At 61.9% G+C, this 24,818-nt stretch overlaps 1 protein-coding gene across 1 annotated transcript; it reads right to left on the bottom strand.

Moving 5' to 3' along the window:
• Window positions 1-10,971: 10,971 nt before the first annotated feature.
• FOSB (FosB proto-oncogene, AP-1 transcription factor subunit) lies at window positions 10,972-18,821 on the bottom strand. The gene is given in 6 exon segments (XM_005313510.5): window positions 10,972-11,413; window positions 11,992-12,099; window positions 12,807-12,989; window positions 12,991-13,113; window positions 16,009-17,737; window positions 18,643-18,821. Coding segments are annotated over 5 exon segments (846 nt in total). The 5' UTR covers window positions 16,135-17,737; window positions 18,643-18,821; the 3' UTR covers window positions 10,972-11,107.
• Between the last annotated feature and the right edge of the window lie 5,997 nt (window positions 18,822-24,818).

The following is a 24,818-nucleotide window of genomic DNA, read 5'->3' as shown; positions in this document are numbered from 1 at the left end:
GGAGCCCATCTGCTCTCAGAACAGCATGGGGGGGGACTGGGGACCTTCATTAGCAACCCCCCAGGGACTCCCAGCCTGGGCTGCTCCCCTGCAGCACCTGGCACAGACCGAAGGGAGATGGGGGCAGTGAGGGGCCGGGTGGTTACTGCAGCATCTTGCCCCGGAGAGCTGGGTGAGACGCAGGTCACGGATGGTCGTTTGCAAAGACCACAAAACCACAGAACAAACTGGCATTTGTGTCCGTCTCCTCTCAGGAGAGACACCAGGGCTGGGCTAGCAGGTCAGGACTGAGGGGCCCTGGCAGAGCTGGGGCATGAGGGAGTCCAAGCCTCAGAGAGAAGGGGGCTGTGGGTCGGGAGGGAGTATGGGGCACCGGCAGAGCCAGGGTGGAGGCTGGAGGCTGTTGTTTTGCTCTGGTCTCAGGCTCTGCTCCCCGCCTCTCCCATAACCAGGCTCCCGGCCTGGCACCGCCCTCAGCCAGGCCCCCTGGCCTAGAACGGCCTGGATCCCGGCAGGACCACGCACCAGGGTTCATTCGGGTCCCTGGGCGGGGGGACGAGTTTGGGCGCCATGCTCCTGACTGGCAGAGCAGAGCCCTGGGGCGGCACGGGGAGGGTGGCACAGGGGGTGGGATCAGCTCTGGCTTCTGCCCAGCACCCAGCCAGTCGGGCACTTCTCCAGACGGGTCTGTCCAGACTGCCTGGAGCCACTGCAGGCTGGAATCCCCAGAGCCCCCCTCCGGTGCCCCCTCCTCCCCCCAAGCTGGGATCCCTAGAGCCCCTCCCCCCCAAGTTGGGATCTCGGCAGGCCCAGCAGGGCCCCTCGCCCTCTCTTCGGTCGGGGTCTGTCCAGCCCTCTGCTCTCAGAAATGGAGCGACCCCCCAGCCCCAGAGGCCCTTTCCAGTCCTGGCACCGTCCTCCCACCCCCTCTCTATGTCCCCTTCGAAGAGTCCCCCCCGAAGCCATGCAGGAGACAGCAGCGCCCTCTAGTGGCCACAGTCCCGAGTGAAGCTCCCAGCCCAGCCCCTGCTGCCAGGAGGGTCAGGCCTGGGACCCGCCCAGTGCCGGGTACTAGCCAGGGCTGGGCGGCTCAGCGGGAAGAGGGACAAAGTGGCCTCTAGTGGACGCTTCCAGATGGATGTTTCTATGATCTTGCCTCTGGGACAGCCAGGAGTTGAGGACTGGAGACTTGGCCAGGGCCCACTGGCAGGGCAGGGGTAAGCCGGGAATAGAACCCAGGTGCCCGGGACGTCAGCCCATCGCCCTGCCTCCAGCCCAGCCCATCCCCCCCTCTCCTCAGCCCCCCGCTGTATTTTGCTTGGGTGAGGAAACTCAGCCAGGCTGCCCCGGCTCTCAGAGTGGCACGGCAGGCACCAGGCAAGTCGCGCCAGCCTCCTCTCCCGGGACGTGGGATGCAGCGGGTGCTACAGGTGCCCAGCACCCCGGGGATCACCTGGTCGGAGCCGGCCTGTCTTCTCCCTTCACCCAGGGCCGCTCCTGCAAAGGAGGGTTCAAAACGGGGGTCAGGGCTATTTTTGCACCTGTATGGCTGAGAACCATGGCCTGGGGGTGGATTTCTGTGTGTGTTTCCTTTAGGCACGAACCCTCCCCCGCCTGGCCCTGCTGGGGGCCCCAGGGTGCTCTCAGTGGCAGCGCTGGGGGCAGAGGGCGTTGTACCTGTATTAACCACGGCTCCCTTTCTCCGCAGTGACTAGTAATAACAATAACCGCTCTGCGGTAGCGCGTCCAGCCGTTCATCTCCAAGCACTTTACCTAGTAGGTCAGTATCATGCTCTCCATTGTATAGTGGGGAAACCGAGGCAGAGAGCGGAGCCGTGACTTATCGAAGGTCACCCCACAGGCCAGCGGCAGAGCCAGGCACACAGCACCCAGCTCTCCTGCATCCCAGGTCAGGTCTCTATCCACTAGGACACGCTGCCTGAGTGGAAACACACACACCCTGCCCCCGTGCCAGCACTCCTGCTCCTGGCCGCCATGTGTCACCAGCGTGGGGCCAGCTGGACAGCTGTAATTGACCAGTGGGATTCGGCACCTGCCGTACAGCGGCTGGACAGGCCCCAGCCCTTTGGAATTAGCTCTGCCTATGAGTCATCTGCTGGGTCCCCTAGTTCTCAACCAGGGGTCCAGGCCCCCTAGGAGGCCGCAAGCAGGTTTAAGGGGGCCACCAAGCAGGGCCAGTGTTAGACTTGTTGGGGCCTAGGGCAGAAAACTCAAGCCCTGCAGTGTGGGGCCCAGGGCTCCCAGCCCCACCACCTGGGGCTGAAGCCGAAGCCTGAGCTTTGTGGGATCCCTGTGGCGTGGGGGCCTGGGCAATTGCCTGGCTTGCTACCCTGTCACGCCAGCCCTGGCTTTTATACGCAGAAAAATAGTTGTTGTGACACAGGTGGGCCATGGAGTTTTTATAGCATGCTGGGGAGCTGCAGAAAGAAAAAGGTTGAGGACCCCTGCTCTGGTGAGTGCCCCGCTGCGCTCCACCCCCTGCTCCCGGATCCCTTCTCGGCCACTTGGACTCCAGATCCGGAGCCGCGCCGCCCTGGGATGGGCCGTCCCTGAGTCCCTCTGTGTCCCGTTTCCTAGATTCCCAGGCCGGACGGGCCCGTTGGGCTCTGCTCATCTGGCCCCCTGTATCACCCAGGCTCGAGCCCTGCCCCGCAATGACTCCTCGGGCCGAGCTGTTAGAAAAACATCCCATCTTCATTTACAAATGGCCAGTGATGGAGAATCCACCGCGCCACCGGCTGTTTTCCCAACAGTTCCCTGCTCTAAACCCACCCGCGCTGCTCCCGGCACAGACACCTGCATCTTCCGGAGTGTGCGGTTCCTCTTCTCCCCAAGCCAGCAGGGGCTGGGGCAAACCCAAAGGGCAGCCGGGCACCCCGTAGCTGCTGGCACACACGGGGTGGGAGGTGGCTGAGCCGGCGGGGGCCAGAAGCCCCTTTCAGGCAGGCTGGTCGGTTCATGTGTTCTGGGGCAGTGAGATCACGCCCAGGGTGAAGGGTGAGGCAGAGGGACACTGGCCTGGCGGCTGAATTGGCAGCGCCGGTTCGGTGCAGCCGGGATGGACACACAGTGCCTCCGTGCAGGGCTCCTACCTCCCCTGGGCTCCCTTGTGGCCACAGCTCACCCTTTAGGAGCCTACGTCCAACCCCGAAGCGCCGCTGGGGACCCACAAAACCCCTCCTCGGGTGCCGCTGAGCCCTGGAGGCGCGTAAGCTCCCCCTGCCCCCGAATTTCCCCCCATTAACGTCCCCGCAGTCCTGAACAGGGGCTCAGCTGGGTAAGTCCTAGCAGCTCAGTGCCTGACGCACCCATGGGGGTTTCACCCCCCTAGATGTTGCCCTGCCAGCCTCACCCGGGGGCCTGAGTCCTAGGTGGGCTCGGGGCACTTCTGAACCCGCCCCACACAGCCGGAGGAGGAGGAAAAGGGGATGGTGCCATGTGACCCAGAGGTTGGGGCATTCACCCAGCGGGTGGGAGGTCCAGGGTCAATTCCTTGCCTGGCCTGGCGGGAAGCAGGGCTTGCCTGGGTCCCCCGTTACCCAGGAGAGTGCTGGGCGCAGGGTGCAGCCTGCCTTCAGTCTCTCCCGTGCCAGCCGGGCCAGGAGCAGGCGAGTGCCCGACCACTGGCTAAAAGCCCTAATGGGGGGAGCACGGCTTAGGCCACACCCCCTCTCCTGGGCCTCTCCCATTGGTTGGCACAGGCAGAGCCCATTGGCTGGCATCTCTCTCCCCATGGATTGCACCCGGCAGCAGGGCACCCAAGTCCCCCTGGCCAGTCCCACCCAAAGGAGCCTGGGAGCCGAGCTGGGCCCATGGCTGGACAGCTGCTAACCCAGACAACAATCAGCCGTGGGGAAAGAGCATCTGAGTTTAAACACATCAACAGGAAGGCGAGGAACTTGCAGCTGTCGACACTGTGGGTGATGCAAGGGGCTGGTGTCTGCAGAGAACAATGGGTTGTTGTCTGCAGCCAACGGGACCAGGAGAGCGAGAGCACCTGTGTTCGCTCCCAGTCCCTTCTGCCCTTAGACATCCAGGCTCTGTGCTGAGGAGGGGGGAGTTTCCTAACTGGGGGGACCGTGAGTTCAAACCTCACCCCAAGGCCTGTAAGTGAGACCTCCGCAGACTTCACGCCTTGTTCTTACCAGCCACGGCCAGGACCCCAGGCAAGTACAAGCCACGGACAGAACAATGAGGTTACACAAAATCACTCCAGGCGCAGCTGGGGATAGAACCCAGGGAGGGGGGGCCCAGAGCTTGGTTCGCGCAGTGGTCAGCTCGCCCCAGCGGCGCCTCGTGCCCATCCAGAATGTGGAGAGGCGCTAAACTTAACCCTCCGAAATCCAGGAAATACGACATCCCCCCACCCCAAAACACCTTGAACGCTGCCCCCGGAGATGGCATCAGCCACTGGGAATGGGTCAGGAAGCGGGAAGTTGCCATAATAGGTAGGCACGAGACAGGACGAAGACTGTGCCATTGTTCGTGTGGTGTTGTGGCGTAACCCCTCTGCCAAGCACTGGGTTCAAATGTCTGGGGCGCTTCTTAAATTCACACAGACCCCAGCTCCAGCCCTGTGGGGAAGGGTGGAATGTTTGTAATACTTTGCTTATGTGTGACTCAGTTTACCCACCCATGTGGTATTGCTATTCACTGGGTGGGAAGGGACTGAGTAGAGTGGACTGTCAGATCCGTTGTAGTTAAGTTTCAGACCAGTTTTCTATTTAAAGCTTGAATCCTGTAAGTGGTCAAAAAGCGTACGGTTGCTCGGATTGCCGTGAAATTTGGTGTGCCGCCTCATGGGAGTGTGGAATAGGGCAGTGATCCAAGTTTGGGGTTGTTTCACCGACGAGGTCCTGAGATACAGCCCTCTAAAGGTGCATGACTTTTACCAATGGGTTTGTGCCCATGGCTACGGATCAAAGTGTTATGTTCATGGTGCGCACCCAGAGAAGTGAGATACAAACCTCAATCCTCTGGCTGGAAGGTTGTAATGTGACGTGACTTAATTTCTTCGAATTCAGAAGGATAAAGGACCAAAACCAGAGAGAGACAAAACAGGCTGCTCCCTAAGGCAGAGAGGCCCAAACTCATCCCACTCCCCTTACTTTAGGCTGGCCCTCTGCAGACCAGTTACTGCTAGACCTAGATCACAGACTTTGATATAGAGCTGGGAAGAAGCAGGGCCAGGAAAACCCTGAGGCGTTACAGTAATAGATCGCTATTTGACTACAGGTTTCAATTTGCCTCACCTCTCCCCTGTAAATCCCTCAGTTAACTAACGCCATTAACAAAAATCACAAGTTCGGCAGCCTTATGGAGGTCTGTGATTTTGCTGCAATCAACGGTAGCTGTCAGGGAGAGAAATTGACACCTGCTCTCTGGCTACTGTTCCCTAGCCGTATTCTGTCGATCTCCCACTGCAAATCCCTCCCCTCCCTCAGCCGCCTCCTCTGGCCAACAAAACCTGCCACCATCTGTACTAACTTCAGGGGCTGCCTCCTGCAGCCCTCGCTTGGGCCTGGTAACGGCTGATCGATGGGCCTCTTCATTGTCTCCCTTTGACCTCCCCACCCCGCCAACCTAGGCGGTGTCTGTGGTGGGGTTTTTCACCGCGGAGTGCGCTCAGGACGGCTGGTCTAAGGAGATCAGGTCTGGGAGAGGTCGCTCTCACGTGCCCTGCCTCCGGCCACGGAGAATAAGCCTCAACCACGACTAAGTGCATTTAATCATAGAATATCAGGGTTGGAAGGGACCTCAGGAGGTCATCTAGTCCAACCTGCTGCTCAAAGCAGGATCCATCCCCAGACAGATTTTTACCCAGTTCCCTAAATGGCCCCCTCAAGGATTGAACTCACAACCCTGGGGTTAGTAGGCCAATGCTCAAACCACTGAGCTATCGCTCCCTCCTTCGGGCCTGCAAAGTCACGGCCCAGCTGTTGCTGGGATTTCCCTAGCCCACTGCCCTGGCTGTCTGGTGCCGTTTCTGGCACGTTGCAATGGCTTTTCCAGGAGTCCCACTGGCAGAAATAACTTCTGGCCGCCCCCTTCATTGTCACTAGCCCGTGGCATTACCCGCACAAAATCCTCTGTTACTCTCACACGCTAGGGGCACCCACCTTTACCCAGTCCTCGGGCTCAAGGCGTCACCCTCTTAATTTAGGCACCCACCCGTAGGTGCCGACTCCGTGGGTGCTGCGGGGCTGGAGCACCCATGGGGAAAATTTAGCTCCGCACCCACCAGCAGCCAAGCTCTCCCCACCCCGCCTCCTCCCCCCCTCGCCTGTCTTCTTGACCATGTGGCCTGGGAACCCATCCCATGGCTGCACCTGGCCCCCAGTGTGCGACAGATGCAAGTTGGGTGGACCTGGGGTAGGGTGACCAGATGTCCCGATTTTATAGGGATCGTCTCGCTATTTGGGACTTTTTCTTATATAGGTTCTTATTACCCCCCACCTCCTGTCCCGATTTTTCTCATTTGCTATCTGGTCACCCTCTCTGGCTGCAGATCTGCACTGCTGCCACCAGGGGGCAGCCTGGACCCATTTCTGCTGGGCTGCCAGTACCCGACGGGACGGGGAAAAGTGATCGGGTGGGTCAGATCGAGTGCGCTGCTGGGGACTTGCGGGTCTGGCTCTGGGTCCGACCCCCTAGTCCGGGGTCCCATTTCCAGGCCAGACACTTCCAGGCCCCTGTGTGAGGAGAACAGGTGCCCAGCCTGGCGGGGTCTGGATTCAGAGAGGTCAACGCCAGGAGGGACCATTGGCCGAGCTTGGGACGGCCCTGCCCTGCCCACGTCTCAGCAGCGTCCCTCTGCCTGCCTGTCCGGCCCAAACGATGAACGAGCATCGGATCTGTTCCAACGCTGGAGGAGCCCCAGGCCGCAGCGGGCACAACCCCATGGATTTGGGGGAAATTGCAAAACCGAAAGGAAGAAAATGAGGGACACTCGGAGCCCCGGCCCTCTGATTAGCTGATCCACCACCATCGTCTATAGCAGTGGTTCCCACGTGGGTTCCCCTAAGGGCCTGCTATGGGGGGTCCCTCCCTTGAGCCAGGCCCAGAACGTACTTCTGCCCCATGGAGGAAGCCATCCTGTTCGCCACGTGGTGCCCCAGGCACAGCGTGCGAGGCACGTGGGAGGTCATGATCCGGTAACACCGGAAAGGAAAGGGGGCTGGGATACTCAGTAAGACGCCAGAAGGGTCCTTAGGGGAAATCACTGGCCTAGAGCCCAGAAAACTGGCCACTGGCCCCATTAACGCCTCTCAGCATAACACCCTGTCTCCTCTCGGCCCGTCTCCGCAGAGTCTGCCCCCTGCCCCAGGCAGGCAGAAGAGAAATAACTAAAGGGTAGGAGGAGATTGGGGGCAGGGAAGAATGGGGCATTTACACAGCCCCTGCAATTGGGGAAGGGGAAATGGAGTCCCCCCTTGGGGAGGGGGAAATGGAGGGGAGGGGGTATGGAGATGCTCACAGCCTCTGGCATGAGGGGAAAGGCGAGACCAGGGGGTAGACAGAACCCCCGGCCTGGAAACAGGAACGGGGCCACTCATGGAGCCTCTGCCATGGGGGATGCCGAGTTGAGGGCAAGGGAGAACGGGGGGCACACACAACCCCTGGCCCAGGGAGAGGCAGGAAGGTGGGCACCCAGAACCTCTTGCAAGGGGAAGGTTTGAGGGAGGGGGTTGCAGGGAGTCCCTCAAATAGCATGGAATGAGAGGGAGCTTGTTGGGGGGGTGCAGGGAACCCCTGGGCTGCACAAAGACTTCAGCCCACAGCAGCAAGCCGGCTAGTCTGGTCTGATCTCCTGCCTAGCCCATGTTGGCGAAAACATCTTCCGGACAGGCAGAGCTGGCAGAAGGGCGCCAGTCCCAGGGGGCACCAGGGGCCAGCCGGAAACTCCTGCATTTCAAGATTTAAAAGAGGAAAAATTCCCAGGGAAAGGGTTTGCTGCAATTTGTCATTAACAAAGGGCGACGACGCGGCCCCGGCTCGCCCTGGGAGAAGTCGGCGCAGGTTTGGCCTGACAAAAGTTTAAGCCCCTTGGCTTGAAGAGTGAGTGTGTGTGTGTGTGGAGGGGCGGGGGGTCAGTTCATTTCCAGTGGTTAGTTTTCCCCCCCCCCCCCCCCCCAGCCTGATCTCTAATCCCAGTGTCCCCGGCTTCAGCTAAAAGTACTTCGACACGGCTCCAGTCACCTCCTGCTCGGCCAGCCCCGGGGAGCACCGGCTCCACCCTGGCGGCAGTTCTGGGGTGGCGCTACACCCTCCCCCCTTTTCCTGCATCATCTTTACAATGCACCTGCCCGAGCTGGACGCCAGGGTGCAGCATCGGGCTCCCCAACACCAGATGCGGAGGGGAAAGTTTGGTGCCTGCTGCGGGGCCGACCCAAAGGGGCCACCCCCCACCCCCAGTGAGGGTGGCCCATGCTGGCTAAGTCTGCTGCAGTCAGGGGGTGGCTTTTTAATTACCCCCGCTCAGGAACTGGGGACCTTTCCCTGCAGAACCTCCTATGGCCCAGCCCCTCCTGGGCGCTGCCCCCCGGGGTGCCAGCCCCGTCCTCAGCCTGGCTGGAGCTAGTGAAACCCAGTTCTTGCCCCAACGCAGCCTGGAGCAGCAGGCAGGCAGTTGGTTACAGGGGCCCTGCTGCAGCACGCAGGGCCTGCACCCTCAGCCAGAAGGGGAGCTGGGTGCGGAGCTTCCCTTAGTGAAGCCGCTAGGAGACGGAGGTGCGGCCAGCCAGCTGCCCCCCTTCCCTGTAAGGGGAGTGAGGAGCAGGGCCTGGGCTGGGAGACCCCCCCCCCCCCACAGGAAGCTGAACGGACTGCACCTGGGGGTATAAGGACCAGACAGACACCAGACCTTGGGCCAAATGCACTGGCCCAGGGGGCCAAGCCCCAGGCCCACCCTAACCCTGCTACACTGATCACCCCTACAACAGGCAGGGAAGGGCACAGGGGCGCAGCCCCAGGCCCTGCTGTGGGGATCAACTTCCCGGGCTGCACTGCCGCTGGGGGGGGGCGGGTCCCTCCCTGCTGAACCCAGGCTTGGGGATACAGCTGGGGGGGGATCAAAGCTCAGAGGAAGCCTAGGACCCCGGAGAGAAGGGGCAGGTGCTCTCTCCCCCCTCCCCCAGGGGAGCTGCTACCATCCCTCACCCCGCCAAGCAGACGCTGGGGCGACACGGCCTGGATCGGGCCTGGCTTGACAAACAGACCCGGGGTGAAGAAAAACAGTGCATGTTCAAAGCTGTTTTTATTGGTCACTTTGCAGATGAGTCCGCGCGGGCTGGGAGGGGCGCTGGGCATTACCACAGCCCCCCCCAGCCGCCAATAAACACAAGTCACAAAATACAGCACAGGAAAATAATAATAATAATAATAAAAAAAACCACCCCTCAACTCTCCCCATCCCCCAGCGCTGTCCCAGACGCAAAAGGCCGCAGCGAACCCCACTCCAGCGCTCAGCACAAAGTGAACCACGGGCAAAGCTTGGTCACGAGGGTACGGAACATGGCACGCGGCGCGGCTGGCACGGCGCAGGCCCCGGATAGAAGCAACACGGCTCTCCCGCTCGACGCGCTGGCGACGACGGGGCGGACGGCACGGCCCAAAGCGGGCGGCAGGTCTACGTACGCACGGGCGCTAGCTACAGGGGACGGGGGGCAGCCCCTGCTCAGGTGCCCAGGGGGATCCCCCAGGGCGATGCCAGTCTTCCCCCAGCAGAAGAGGTTGGGGCAGGCTGGGCACAGGCCCCCCGAGGAGCGGGAGGGACCCCATCTCCTGGAGTTGCCACCCAGGGCTTAAAGCTGCCGGCAGGGATGGTCTCGCAGCCCCACAAGGCCTGCAGTGGGGCGCAGTGGCACCTGGCCTCTTTCCCATGGCATCATCCGGCCCTTGCTGGTGGAGGCTTGGGGGTCAATGGAACATGGGGTTCCCCTGGGGGGGGGTCGTGATGGGGGTAAAAGCCACCAGAAGGGAGGGCTCAGTCCCCCATGGGCCAGCTTACGGCTGGAGGGGCTGCAGCCTGTGGGGGGCAGGGGGACACGCACACCACGTGCTCACAACAGCAGTGAAAGCAGGGGCCGTACAGGGGGCGGAGGCCGTTCACAGTATCTCAGAGGGGCGGGCGGACGGGCACGAGGCCCCCTCCTGGCATTGCAGCCGCACTCCCCAGCTCCCGCACCGGGAAAGCCGAGACCGAGGGGCGGGGCGGCTCGGACAGCCAGAGGGCAGCACCCGGGGCCTCCGGGCCAAGCTCCCGCCCAGCCCAGGCTATGGGGTTCTGGCTCAACCCCGCAGAGAGGGAGCCAGGCCGCCCCTGCTGTAGCCACGGAGCTCCTCGGAGCAAGAGTGGAGGCAGCTGGGGACACGGCCTCTCCACAGTTGCCCCTAGCCCAGCCAGAGCCACACGCCCGCAGGGGGGCAGCCACGACCCACAAGACGTGGGGGGGCGGGGGCGTAATGGGAGTGAGTCAATGCAGGGCGACAGGCCAGAGCGGCCCCATGGGAGAGGGGGGGAACCAACCCCAGCCCGCTCCCCACAAGGTCCCAAACCTTGGTCAGCTGCTCACAGAAGGTAGTGGGGGAGGGGACGCCGCACAATCCGCTGCCCCCAGCCCCGCCAGCTTAGCCCCCAGACAGCCGAGGCTCAGCCCCCCGCGAGCCGGGCCCAGCTCCACCGTCCATCCCGGCTCATAGCGGCGGTGCCAACGCTTCCTGCTCCTCCGGCCAGATTAAAACAAAGTCCCCAAAAGTGTCAGCAAGGGAGGGGGTGGGGAGGGGTCCCCTCAGTTAACTAACGGCACACACGGCTGCGGGCTGCCAGTGTGCAGCGTGTCCCCCGCCCCCACACACGCACACCCGGTTGGCATGTGCGGGTTTGATTGGCTTTGTTTGGTTTAGGTTTCACAAAGCGAGTAGCGAGGGAGAATTCAAGGAGTCCGAGGACTGGTCGCTGCTGCTGTTCCGCTGGTGAGTGGCTCCGCAGGTTGTTCCCTCTGGGTAGGTGAACACAAACGAAGATGTATATGAAGGGTTAACAGGGTACGGGTCGCTCAGCGGCTCACCATGTGTAAAGTAAGAACTAGAAAACGCTACCTCCGCTGGGCCCCGCCGCGCCCGGCGCCGGCACGCCGAGGCTCTGCTGGTAGTGGAGGGGCACAGACGGGTAGGCGGCTGGCCCGAACGGGTCGTCCTTAACGGGCACCCCCAGAGAGCTCACCTCCGCCGACGGGCCGGGCTGGCCGCCCAGCTCGGGCATGTCCTCGTAAGGGAGTTTGCAGCCGGGTTTGTGAGCTACGAGGACAAATTCCAGGCGCTCTTTCTCCTTCTGCAGCTCCGCGATCTCGGACTCCAGCCCTGCCTTCTCTTCCTCCAGCTGGTCTGTCTCCTGGAGGGGAGGGAAGCCAGGGTCAGCAAGAACAGGGCTACGGGCCCCAAGCTATGCCAGCCTGGGAGTCTGGTCCACACACACAGCCCCGTCCCCGTTGTCAGCGCCCCGATGCCCCAAGCCACCCCCTCGCGGCCAACGCCCGGGCCGCAGAGCGCTGTAGACCCAGCGAAGCGTCAATTCCAGTCTCAGGAACCCTCCTTCCGCCCCCCCCGCCACACTATTACCCCCGTCCCTGGCACAGCTCCCCTCCCTGGGGCCGGCAAACGAGAGACGCACCAGGTGCACAAGCTTTTTGTACCTCGGAGGTGGCAGGCCTAGACTGTGCCCCGCCCCCACCAGACTGTCTCCACCCCCAGCAAAGGGCCTTGGGAGGGCCACCTTCCCCAGAAACACCCTGCCCAGGCGCTCGCCCCAAGCTGCCATGCTGGTCCCCAGACAGCTGCGGCACCAGAACAGGGAGCCACCACTGCTGTTCTGGGCACGGGCAGGGAGGGAGCTCACCGCTAGCCCCACCCTGCACCTGTGCTGTGTGCGGCGGTGGCAGAGCCACGGGAAGGGGCCACGTGAGCACTCACCGCCTGGAGTCGGTCCGTCAGCTCCCGGCGCCGGTTCCGGCACTTGGCCGCTGCCAGCTTGTTCCTCTCCCTGCGGACGCGTCGCTTCTCCTCTTCCTCCGGCGTCAGCTGCAAGAACCAAGGGGGCTGGTCAGCCAGGGGCTCTGGCCCAGGGCCCTCCCCACCTACCCTCTCATGCAGCAAGGCCAGGTAGCCCAGCCCCACCCCTCCGTGTTCAGGGCCCTCCCTCAGCCCCATGTTATGGGGAGCTCTGCCTACGCACCAGTGCAGTCTGTGGCCTCTATCCTGATCTCCCTCCCTTCCCCACCCACCATGGGGATACCCGTCTGGCTAGGAACTGCACCAAGCTCTCAGCTACTACACAGCCGCTGGGGGAGACCAGCTCTCTTTCCCAGGGGACTGTACACTCTGTATCCATACCCGATTTGCTAAGGCCCTGCAGCAGGAATCACTGGGTTTTGCCAGCTGGGGAAGGAGTCCTATGGCTCCCCCCCACTTTGGGGGCGCAGCTGAGCCAGACTTCCAGCCACATCACTCTGCCCAGTGCAGCCCCCAGGCATCTCACCTTAGGACTGGCAGCACCCCCCCCATGCCCACTCAGCCCTGCCAGGCAGGCCGAGGAGCCGAGCTGGTGGCGTGGGTGCCCTACATGGCTGGGTGCGGTTCCCACTAGCCAGGCTCTCCGATGCCAGGTTCCCCACCTACGGGCAGGGGGCGTGGTGAGGGGGTTAAGTGATGGAGTTAGTAACCTCATTGCTGATGCCCCAGAGGAAGTTCGACAGAAGAAGAATGTCCCCCAAGTCCGCCCAGCTCACCGTTTCCTCCCGTGTCCTCCGGGGCCGAGCCCGAGCGGAGCTGGGCGATGGGGCGGCTGCTCCGGTTGTTGAGGGGCCGGCGCTGTAGGCGCCCATCCCCGGGGTGGAATAGCTGGTCCCGGGCAGGTCATAGGGGTCCACTGCAGGTGGTGGCTGCTGGTGAGACATCTGTTGGCCCCTGAGGCTGCGACTGGGCCATGGAAGAGATCAGAGTGGGCTGCACCAACCACTGCAGGTCCTGGCTAGTCGTTATGGCAGTGACTGTGGGCACGAAGGAGCCGGGCATCTCCCCGAGGCCACTGCACTCCTGAAACACAAGGACACAGAAGGCGGTCAGGGGCTGGGCAAGAGAATGGAGTGAACACGTCTCCCCCAGTCCCAGCCTGTGGCAACCAGTGCCCACTACCGCCAGAGTCCCAGAGACGGGGTGTTAGAGTCCCCCCCCCAGTAATCCAGAGACCCCCTTGCCATGACCCATCAGGGAGAGCAACACGCGAGGCAGGGGGCGGGTGCACCCCTAGCCCACCTACAGGCCCGTCTGCCAGCCACGAGACACACGGTCAGGCCTGACACGGAGACCAAAGCCATGCAGCAGGTTTCACGTTCCTCTGCCCTCATGGTGGCTGCTGGTGACAGTTGAATCGCCAGCCCCGGAGACTTGTAGGCATTGCCCAAGCACTGCATTGACATCCCCCTGCCCTGCCCTGCACCCGGGGTGTGCCGAATTCAGTCACTGGGACCCATCCCATCCAGGAGAGCCAATGGGGGAGGGGACAGTTAGCAACAGTGGGGGACAGTTTAATGTGGGCACCTGGGCAGAAGGAACTGGGCTGAGACCCACCAGACCCATTCCCTGCTGGCACCTTGGATGAGGTGCTCAGGTACCAAACGGCTCCCTGCCCCAGCCACTAGGAGAGGGCCCCTGTCCTACGCAAGTCGCCCTGGCTCCTGAATTAGTTTATTGTAGGTTACCAGACCCCAGGGCACCCCAGGCCAAAGGGCCCAGCTACAAACGGCTCTGCAGAGAAGGCAGGCCAGGCTCCGGCAGAGCCGACTCTATTTCGGCTCCTGAGCTCCCCTCCCTTGGCTCCGAAGAGGGGCTTTGTGCGCGTCTCACACACAGCTTCGAGGAAGCAGCGGGGGCTGCTCTTTTTTGGGGGCAGAAGAGACCTTTCTTTGCAGTTCCAGACTTTTTTTTTTTTTCAGGCCTCAGAGCACCAGGGTCGGCACAAGCCTAAAACTAACACTCCTGTCTCTGCTGGGCCTATCTTTGGGATCTGCCGGTGGGATTCCCTCCCCAAGCCGAGCCCTCGCAATAACCCAGCGATCCACGCGGTGGGTGAGGGGTTAGTGGGACGGGAATGGGGAATGCTTAGAGACATGCCCACCCCCCTCAGGCTGCAAGTTTTCCAGCCAGCTCCCTTCTGACAGGGGCATGACATTACCAGCTGCCCCCCCTGCCCTTGACCCCATCCCTGGGGCTTCCTGGTGCCCCAGGTTTGCTGACCAGGTGGGTGACCCCCGCCCCATCCTTCGGGAAAGGGGCTGTCCCAGCTGCTGGCTCTGGGGGGAGGGATAGCTCAGTGGTTTGAGCATTGTCCTGCTAAACCCAGGGTTGTGAGTTCAATCCTTGAGGGGGCCATTTAGGGAACGGGGGTAAAAATCTGTCTGGGGATTGGTCCTGCTTTGAGCAGGGGGTTGGACTAGATGATCTCCTGAGGTCCCTTCCAACCCTGAGATTCTGATTCATGCCCGGTGGGGTCACTGACACCAGGGCAGGGGCAGAGAGCCCCTTGCGCCCACAACCCCAAAGGACTGGGGGGGCGGGGGGGGGGTCTCCATTGCTTGCCAGGCATTCTGGTCACCACAGCTTGGGGGCACCACCGGACACCCCCCCGCATCAAACAAGGGGGGGGAAGCCAGCAGCTCCCCCAGATGTATCACCAGCCGGGGGGGAACCTGCCCCCCCCACACACACACACGGGGGGGCACACTGGGGTCCAAGCCCCCCCGCCTCCCCGGGTTTGGCTGTGGGGATTATTATGGGCTGTACAGGGGGCAGCTCCTGCTCCGCTTCCATTCCCCGCACGCCTCCCCCCCCGCCACACTCTGACAAGGAGGCGTGGCCTGCCAGGCCAATCAGCGGGCTCGGCTCCCCCACCCGCCCCTTAGCAACGGGGGCGGCCCCCGCGTTCCAAAATAACCCGCGCGCCAGAGGGGGCGGAGGAAAGCGCCATGCGTGCCTCACGTCAGCGCGGAGGGTTCCAGCGCGTCACACGTTACGCACAACCCCGCCCCCCTCTCCCCACGTTCCACCCTCCCCCCGGGCCAGCGCGTAACGCGGGGGAGTTCGGAATGCGGACTGGAAAGAGGACAGGGCTTCCCCAGGACAGGTACCCCGGGTCCCTGGGCATCCCGGGTCCCATAGCTTCCCCACCCCCCTCCCAAGTATCATCGCCCCCCCGGTACCATCGCTCCCGGCATCCCTGGGCTCCCCGAGTACCATGCCCCCCACATCCCTAGGTCCCCCGAGTACCATGGCTTCTCCACCCTCCCCCCCCCCAAAGTATCATCGCCCCCCCGGTACCATCGCTCCCGGCATCCCTGGGCTCCCCGAGTACCATGCCCCCCACATCCCTGGGTCCCCCGAGTACCATGGCTTCTCCACCCTCCCCCCCCAAAGTATCATCGCCCCCCCGGTACCATCGCTCCCGGCATCCCTGGGCTCCCCGAGTACCATGCCCCCCGCATCCCTAGGTCCCCCGAGTACTATGCCCCCCGCATCCCTGGGTCCCTCTGGTACCATGGCTTCTCCACGCACATACCCCCTCAGTATCATCGCCCCCCGCATCCCTGGGTACCATGCCCCCTGGGTACCATCGCTTCTCTCCCCCCCCCCCACAAGTATCATCGCCCCCTGAATCCCTGGACACCCTGGGTACCATGTCCCCTACATCCCTGGGCACCATCGCCCCCCCCTCCCCACGCACCCCTGGGCACCCCGGCTACCATACCCCCTACGTCCCTGGGCCCTATCGCCCCCCCCCCATACCAGCACCATCGCTAACCCGGACCTCCCGGGTACCTCCCCCCCCCCCATCGCTGTGTTCTGTGTCTCCGGGCACCGTGGCAGTCACCCCACAACACCTCTCCCCAGCAGCCTCCCCAAGGAGCTTCCCCCCAGGCACCCCCGCTCCCTTACCTGCGAGGCGGCGGCGCCCGTGGGGCTCCCGAAAGAATCCACCGAGGACAGGTACTGGGACTCGGCCGAAGGGGACGAGCTGCACCGGGAGGTGGAGTCGTAGTCTCCGGGGAAGCCCTGATACATCTCCCTGGGCACAGGGGGAAGCCTGTGGCCACGCTGGGGGCGCCTGGAAGCCAAGGCTGGAGCAGGGGAGGCTGCGACCCCGGGGCAGGGGGAGCCGGTTAGACTAGAAGCGAAGTGGCTGCAAAGTCCCGTTTGCGAGCGGCGGAGTCCGGCAGGCGCTGGGTGCGAGCCGCTCCGCGCCGGCAGGGCAGCGGGGCCCGGCGGTTCCCCCTCTTCCTCCTTCACCGGCAAAGCGGCATCGCCCCCGGGGTGCGCGGGGACACGAGCTCCGCGGGCCGCGGCTCAGCAGCCCCCCTCCAGCTCCCTGCCGCTGGGCTCCGGCGGTGGAAGCTGCGCTGGGGAGGGCGGGGAGACTCCCGGCTTCCGAGACTCCTGCTCCACGCGTCTTCTCCCCTCAAAGCCGCATCCGCGGGGAAGGGGGGGTCCAAAGCCCCTTCGCAGCTAGTGGGGTAACTTCAAACACCGACACCCCGAAATAATCCAACAGCAGCAGCCCCCCCCCCCCCCCAAGGTAGCACAATCCAGAGGCGATGCGGCGTCTTCGCAGGCCCGAGCCCCACAAAGCGGGGGTGTGGGGGGGTCGCTGGGGTCCCCTGGAGCCCTGTCCCGGGCAGGTGGCACCGTCTCCCCGCTAAGCAGAGAAGCTCCAGCTCCGGCTCCCCTCGCAACTTATGAATGAACCACACTCGGAGCCTCTCCTTATTTATACAAGAGGGGGCCGACCCTTCCTGACGTAACCAGGAAGAGTCCTCCCCACGCCCCCAAAACCAGGCACAGGGGCCACCCCGGGGCCCCAAACTCAGCCTATCCCTTCCCCTGGCCTGCCTGGGGTCCCTCTGAGCCGGGCGCCCCGCTGCCCCCCGGAGAAAGGGGCGATTTGAGGGGCCAAAGGGGAGGGGATCCCTAGCCCCGCCCCGCTGGGGTTCCTGTGACGCACTTAGCCATATATGGGCTTGTCTTTGCTATGTTTGTTTGGTATCCTAGCAGAGGACGTCAGAGGGAATCCCTTTCTCAGCGCCCGGGCCTGGGGCTGCCGCTGCTGCTGCTGGCGAGCGGGACCGGGTATTAATAGAAACTTTTACTATCGTTCTACAAATGGCCTGAACCGCCCGTCGCAGCATGGGGTCGGGGGGGTCCGGGGGGGGGCAACCCCTTCAGGGAGCACCCGGGGGGCAAGATCCCCCGAGAGAACAACGATGGAATCAGCTGCCCTAGGGCTGGAGCTGGGTTGGGCTTTTGCCCCTTCCAGTGCCAGGCGGGAGGTTTTAGCCAGGCCAGCCTGTGTCACCCCCCTCCAGCTCCTGGCCTCCCTGAGATCTAGGAGCAGCCAGCCCCACGCCTGCAGCTTCCATGACAGGATCTCCAAGCACTTGGAATACCCTTCCCTGCCCCCCTCCATGCTTGAATGGAACATCTCCTTCCCCTGATTTTTAAAACCCTCCCAGATCGAACCGAGCCCCCCGGAGAGTCACGTTCCACCTCTAGTGCCAGGGGAGAGAAGATACACCAGGATACAGCACTCCTAGAAGCATGCCTCCCATGAGCCAGCGGGGTCAGAGCGATGGGCCAGTATCCTGCCCCCGACAGTGCCCAGTGCCAGGTGCTGCAGAGGGAATGAACAGAACAGGGCCATTTTGAACGCTCCCTCCCCTGTCGGCCAGTCCCAACTGCTGGCATTGGCTGTCCAGCCCTTAACCCTCCCTCCTTCAGGAAGTTGGCCGGGATATTTTAAATCCTTAGTTTGGGGGATATTTTGTGCTCCTGGGATTGGCTTACACAGGAGCGGCTGCAGCCCTTTCCCTTTAAGAATGTCTGGGTCAAATCTCAGCTCTTCACACCCTCCTGGACTGTGGTGGAACTGCACAGAATACAACCAGTGGGGAATTTGGACAGATATTCCAATCTGCTCGGTTTCCTTTCTGATGTATCAGGCCACGTCTGCCTCCCCCTCCCCCAAATATATAGATAGGGGAAAAAATAGAGCGCATAGGTTAGGGCAGTAGTTCTCAACCAGGGTCCAGGGCCCCATGGGGGGGGGGGGCTAAGCAGGTTTCAGGAGGTCTGTCAAGCAGGGCCAGCATTAGACTTGCTGGGGCCCAGGGCAGAAAGCCAAAACCCCACTGCATGGGGCTCAAGCCCAGGGCCCTGAGTCCCCCCACCCAGGGCTGAAGCCTGAGCAATGTAACTTTGTGGGGGGCCCTATGCAGAAAACCAGTTATTATGGCACAGCTAGGCCATGGAGTCTTTATGGGGGGGGGAGGGGGAGAGTGCTCAGAAAGAAAAAGGTTGAGAACTCCTGGGTTAGGGGTCTGAGATGGACGACTCAGGTTCTGGTCTCCTCCTCTCTGGAGGGTTGCATAGCCCAGTGGTTAAAGCAAGAGAAAGAGACAAGTATCCTAGTTTCTGTTCCAGCTCTTCCCCAAATACATGGGGTGATGTGGAGCAAGTCACTTCCTCTCTGCACTTCACTTTCTGTAGCTGGAGATGATGCCACTAACCACAACCTACCTTCCTGGGGAGTTATGAGGCTTCATGTCCATGAAGAGCTCTGAGCCCTCAAGCTGAAAGGTGCTGTAGCCAGGCAGGGGCTGACTAGATGCCCTAGGGGTACAGGGAGAGTCCAGACCATCTCCTGGGTGAGGAATTACAAAGTCCTAGCTGGCACTGTTTTGAAGGCTCCAGCTGTTTGGAGGTGTGTGTGTGTGTGTGGGGGGGGGGTGTTACAGAGAGTTACAGGTGCTTCAGTTAGACCAATTAACACCTCACTCATAGTTTGAGTGTCTCCTCCTCAGTAGCTGTCTACCCTCCTGTGGCCAGCTGGAGCAAGGTAGCTGGCACATGTTTAACCCCCCGCCCTTCAGGGACAGCTAGCAAGTTATTCCAAGAACATCTAGACAAACACCAGCTGAATTCTGGCTCGCTGTCTGCGGGCCGCTCGCCATGCTGGTAGGATTCCTCCCCACTGCTTCCTGGCTTGTCTGTCATATGATCCCGCTTTCGGCTGGGATTCCCCCGGTTCCAGCCTCGCTCACAACACTAGTAAATATTTCAGGTTTCTAGGTCAGCGGGTCCTCGCGACTCTAGTACTATGGGCACGAAGCCGCAGTGTGTGGAGTGGGTATTTCCCCTGGCTGCCTGTAAGGGGGTATCATTGTGTTGTCTGGACCATTGTCCCAGTTCCCCGGCTTTATAAATACCCTTTTCCATATTGACTGCACAGGGGCAACATGGGGCCACTCACCCTGGATCTCAGGGCTCTGATGTGGTATGTGCCGCTCTCCCATTCCTGGTCTTCCCAAAGCCCCCTGCACCCCTGTGCTGCTCACACACCAGGCCCCCGCCAAAGGGAAGTGATTGCACCACTGCTGCCTTGAGTCTCACTTATCCCAAGGAGAGATCCCACCTCAGCGTGCAGCCTGCAGCAGGCTGGGTGCAGGATGATGATGGAGGTGCAGCAGCTCTGAGAAGGAGGCTGAAGACATTGCAGCCTGGTCTAGTAGACCAGCACCTGGGACTCAGGGCTCCAGGCCTGGCTCTGCTACTGGGGGATCACGGATAAGTTACTCCGCTCCCACCCTTTTGTCTGTTTAGCTCTTTGGGACAGGGCCTGTCTCTCGTCCCCAGAGCAAAGGGACTTCCAGGCCCTACCGTAATGCCCCTAGCGAATGAGAATAAGCTTGGGAAGGGCTGAGCACGGCTCGAATGCTCGCCATCGGGACGCCGACTAACGAATCCCCCCGCGCAGCGTTCGGAGGAGGGGTATTTTATGTAGCGTTTTCCCTATTCCCTGGAGCCCCCCTCGAGAGGGGGACAAAGGTCGCTGCGCAGCTGGTGGGCTGCAGATGAGCATGGCAGGGAGAGGGGAACAAACATTTTGGGTTTAAAATAAGCTCATCCTCCCACTGCTTCGTGGCTGCTAATCGCCGGTTGGATCAGACACACGCTTGTTTTTAACAGTTGCACAACATCTGGTTAATATTTACTGACTTGATCCCATGGGTTGGCTGTTGCTGTCAGCCCCCTCACCTCTCTCCTTGGCCTTGGCCCCACCCCACCTTTCACTCCTTGTGGGGGGGGAACTAGGTCATGGGGCCAAGTTCGCCCCAGTGGGATTCCCTTTGCCATGGATTTTAGGGCTTGAAACTCGTATGGGGCTGGGCAAAGGGGCTCTCTGATCTCATGGGATCACAGGGGGCAGTCCAGGTAGGCAGCAGGTTCTTTTCTGGGCCTCAGCCTGCATACTGCATTCCCCCCAAGAGGCTCCAGCCATGTAGCAGGAGCTGCAGCCCATGACAAAATGGGACTATCTTGTCATACTTCGATGAGGCCTATTTGTGCCTCAGTTTCCCCTATATGATGCATTGGTACCCAGTGGGTGGAAAGGGACTGTTTGCTCTCAGGGCAGGGCAGGAGATATATAGGTGTGGGTGTCACCCAGCTGTCTGGGCCTTGCCCTCCACTTCACTGGAGCATTTGAAAAGACAATAGCAAAACCGGTGGCCCAGACATTGACAGGGAGCAGCCAAGGACCCAGAGGGATTTGGGATCTCCTCACCTCTCAGCAGGGCAACATTCCCCAGCTGGAGAACAAAGGCCGGAGTTGGGGCTCTCACCGGGAAGGAGGTCAAAGGGAGAGACGGACAGAGCTTGAACAAAGGGGTTCACTACAGCTTGGCTGGGCTCCGGGCTGACCAGAATGGCCTGTGCTGTGACCTTCAGTTCTCTGGGCTCCCCTAAGGACTTCCTCAGCTGTGCTCCAGTTAACGAATGAACCCGACTCTTTTGACCACGCTGTGCGAGCGTCGCTGCAAATGCTGGGTCAGGCGCATGAATCCCTGCAGAGTGTCCAGCAGGGTCTGCCTCGGTGGGGGCTCGCGGTGGGAAGCAGGGATGCCGCAGGCCCACAGGTCGAGCCCAAGGGCCAGGGAAGCTGCAGGGCTTACCCTGGAGGAAGAGCCAGACCCCTTCGCTGCCCTAGCTGCAGAAATGGGCGAGGAGGGACAGCCGGACATGTGGGATCACACTTGTTCGCAGGGCGAGGTTGGGGCAGGGCTGGCTGCATTGGGCATGGATGTAGCCCGGGGAGTCCCTCAGGACAGCCCCATGTAGTGCAGGGTTCAGCCTCTCCTGGGTAGGAGGCTCCTTGGGTCAAGAGGGAGCGTTGCAGGCTGGGAACCTAATCTGAGCAGGGCACCCTCTGAAGCAGGGGGGCTGTGATACACCACTGCAGCCCCGGGCTGGGCATCACGTCCTCCCAGCGGGACTTGGGCGCCCACAAGCCTTTGAGGATCTGGCCCTAGGTGTCCACTGGGGACGCCCCCGTTTCCCGGGGGGTGCAAATGGGGGGTGTCCTCCTGCTGGGGGGATGTGTGGGCCCGAATAAACTGGATGAGGAAATGGGGCTTCTTTCTAAGGGACTCGTCAGAACCCTGGCCTGGCACAGCACCCCGGCCTCTGAGCCAGGGCAGGGGGCATGTTTGGAGACAGACTTCCTGTGCCCAAAGTTTCAGATCCTGGAGCAGGGGTGAAAATCCGGGGCAGAGATGGGGGAAGCTGGAGGGCTAGGAGCTTCAGGGCTAGGTTGTTCAGAGCCAGGGGGATAGGGGGTGGCCAGGGGGCAGAGCCAAGCAGCAGGCTTGTCCTTTGGATGCTGTGGGGCAGGCTCCCCGCTGTGGCAGCGGGGATTCTTCCCTGCATGAGTGGGGGTAGTAGGAAGCCGTTTGGTGCCCCCGCAGGGGCACTCTCCCAGTGGGTCAGAGGGAAGCCCGTTCCCAGCAGCAGGGTGGTGTCTGGAGAGAGCCGACTGAGCCTGACCGCTGTTTACATTCTCCGGAGCATGGCTCATCACCACAGCAGGCCACACACGGGAAGGATGGCGATAGCCGCAGACGTGCCAGGCTGTGGTTTGCAGCGAGGGACGGGACAGGGACTGGCGGGTAAGACGTGAATAATCCTGTAGTGGAGCCTCGCCTGGGACCCAAATAGAACCCCCGCCCGCTTGTCCCACTGTCCCGGCGATGGCAGACGGGACCCTGCCATGGCAGGTTATTCTGAGCAGCCTCCCCCACTCCCAGTACCACCCCACTGTCTGCCCAGGGTTGCTGTCTCATGCACCCATCACCGGCGAGGGGCTAATGGGCCAGCCAGGAAATCTGGGCAGTCCAGCTCTGATTTGTAGAGCCCCCTTGTCTGGGACCCCACTGTCTCCAGCCACCCTGCAGTGCTGGCAACATCTGGGGTGGAGGCACCGGGCTTACAGGCTGAGTGCAATGTGTTGGATACGGCAGGGGTGCCCCAGGACCCCAGTTGGGATTGGGTTCCACGGCACTGGGCGCTGACCAGACACGGTCCCGGCCCCGAAGCGCCGGTGCACGCAGCTGTCTGAGATATAAATGACCAGACAGACAGGGGATGTGTGGAGGGACGGCCGGACGGACGTCCACACGGATCAGACCGCACAGGTGGCAAGAGGCAGGCCCATTGCCTTGGATTTATTGGCAGATTTATATTGAAATAAATCAAAGCTACACAGAAATAAGGTCAGATCCCCCCCCAGACACACACACAGCCCCCCCAAAAACCCATCCTGCCCCTTCCCCCCATCTCACACTCCTCCAGTGGCACATGCAGTCCCCCCTCCACCCCATCACACACTACTCCCCAACAGTGGGCTACGCCTCACGAGCTGTTCTCCTAACAGGGTTCTCTGATGGGCCCCTGAGTGTGGCACATTCGGTGGGTCTCAGCCCAGTTCCCAGCGGGGCAGGGAGCCACCTTACACACAGCTGGCACTGACTGGGCCCCTCTGTAGCAACCACAGCTGAGCAGCAAGCGAACACGGAGCTCCCCATATCTGCCTCAAGGTGGCCCCTGCAGGCCCCGGCCTTCGAGCCCTCAACAGGGCAGCCTGTGGGAGCATGTCCTGGCACTGGCCGGGCTGGGACCAGGGCATTCAGGGCTCTCATACCAGACCCTTTCATCTGCACCAGGCCACTCGCCCCCAGCCTGACCCAGGCAGCGGGGATCCCCCAAGTCCAACCTAAGGGGAGGGGGTGGGAGCAGCCAAGTGGGGCAGGGGGAATTTCAAGGACTCCAAAGGGCTTTAATCAGGAACACAGGGTTGAGGTCATGAACTCTGGGAGCTGGGGGAAAGCACCAGGGCCAAGTGACACAGCCCAGGGCCGAGCGTGGGTCCCCCTGGGAGCTGAGCCCCACCTCAGAGTGAGCTGTAGCCAGAAGCAGGAACCCAGAGGCATGGGCAGCCTGCTCTGCGGGCACCCAAGGGAACCCTGGAGTGACTCATGGTGGTTTCATCCCCAGCAGCGTGCAGGCCTGTGATAGAAACAAGCGCTATGAGGTTAGAGCAGGAAAGGCCAAGCCACGGCTGCGTCTGGGAGTGAGCAGCACCCACATCTGGCCCCGAAGCCCCATCCCTCTGCAGACAGATGCTCTGCCCCATAGGGCTCCGGCATCCCATTAGCCAGCTTCACCCCTTCTTATGGGTCCCCCTCACAAATCATTGGGGTGGGGGGAGGAAATCAGCAGGTACCCACAGATCCATTGTGCCTGCCTGGCTTCACACAGAACCGCAGGTTCAGCCTGATGCCCATACAGCCCTGAGTCCACGGTGGTGGAACCAACCCTCCCTGGTGGTGTGTGGCAAGGGGGGTGGGCAGGATTTGAGGAGTCAGTGGCCTCTGAGTGTGTCTGTGGGGGGAGCAACAGAGGGTCCTGTGGCTTTAAGACTAACAAGTATTGGGAGCATAAGCTTTCGTGGGTAAGAACCTCACTTCTTCAGATGCAAGCTTATGCTTCAATACTTCTGTTAGTCTTAAAGGTGCCACAGGACCCTCTGTTGCTTTTTACAGATTCAGACTAACACAGCTACCCCTCTGATATGTGGGGGGAGGGGTCTCACAGGTGATCCAAGAGTCCTGACTCCCAGCCCCCCTTCCTCTACCCACTGGACCTCCCCCCCCTTCCACAGCCAGGGACTGAACCCAGGAGTCCTGACTTCCAGCTCCCCTTCCTCTACCCACTGGACCTCCCCCCCCTTCCACAGCCAGGGACTGAACCCAGGAGTCCTGACTTCCAGCTCCCCTTCCTCTACCCACTGGACCTCCCTCCCCTCCCACAGCCAGGGACTGAACCCAGGAGTCCTGACTTCCAGCTCCCCTTCCTCTACCCACTGGACCTCCCCCCCCCACCCACAGCCAGGGACTGAACCCAGGAGTCCTGACTCCCAGCCCCCCTTCCTCTACCCACTGGACCTCCCCCCTTCCACAGCCAGGGACTGAACCCAGGAGACCTGACTCCCAGCCCCCCGTTCCTCTACTCACTGGACTCCCCCCGCCCCTTCCACAGCCAGGGACTGAACCCAGGGGTCCTAGCTTCCCCCAGCCCTGTCTATAACAAGAGCCCTCAGCCACATCCCCTCCGGGTGGGATGTATTTTGCCTCGTCACACACGTGTCTGCTCCCGGTCTGGCTTGCAGGGGGCCATGGGCCGGGCTGGTGGGGCGGGTTCTGTTGTGTTTGGCTTCCCGGCGCTGACTCACTCACTGCACAGTGACGAAGGGGGCAGCCGCGGGGTGCGCTGGCTGGCGAGGGGGAGCCCCGGGTTCAGCCGGGGCCCTCCCCCATTGACTCAGGTTGTGATTCAGCCCCAGGGCTCGCGGGCAGAGA

The sequence above is a fragment of the Chrysemys picta genome, chromosome 17, assembly GCF_011386835.1.
Source record: "Chrysemys picta bellii isolate R12L10 chromosome 17, ASM1138683v2, whole genome shotgun sequence".
Taxonomy (NCBI): domain Eukaryota; kingdom Metazoa; phylum Chordata; order Testudines; family Emydidae; genus Chrysemys; species Chrysemys picta.
The sequence above is the reverse complement of the archived record's forward strand: the minus strand, read 5'-3'. Positions and strand labels throughout refer to the sequence as shown.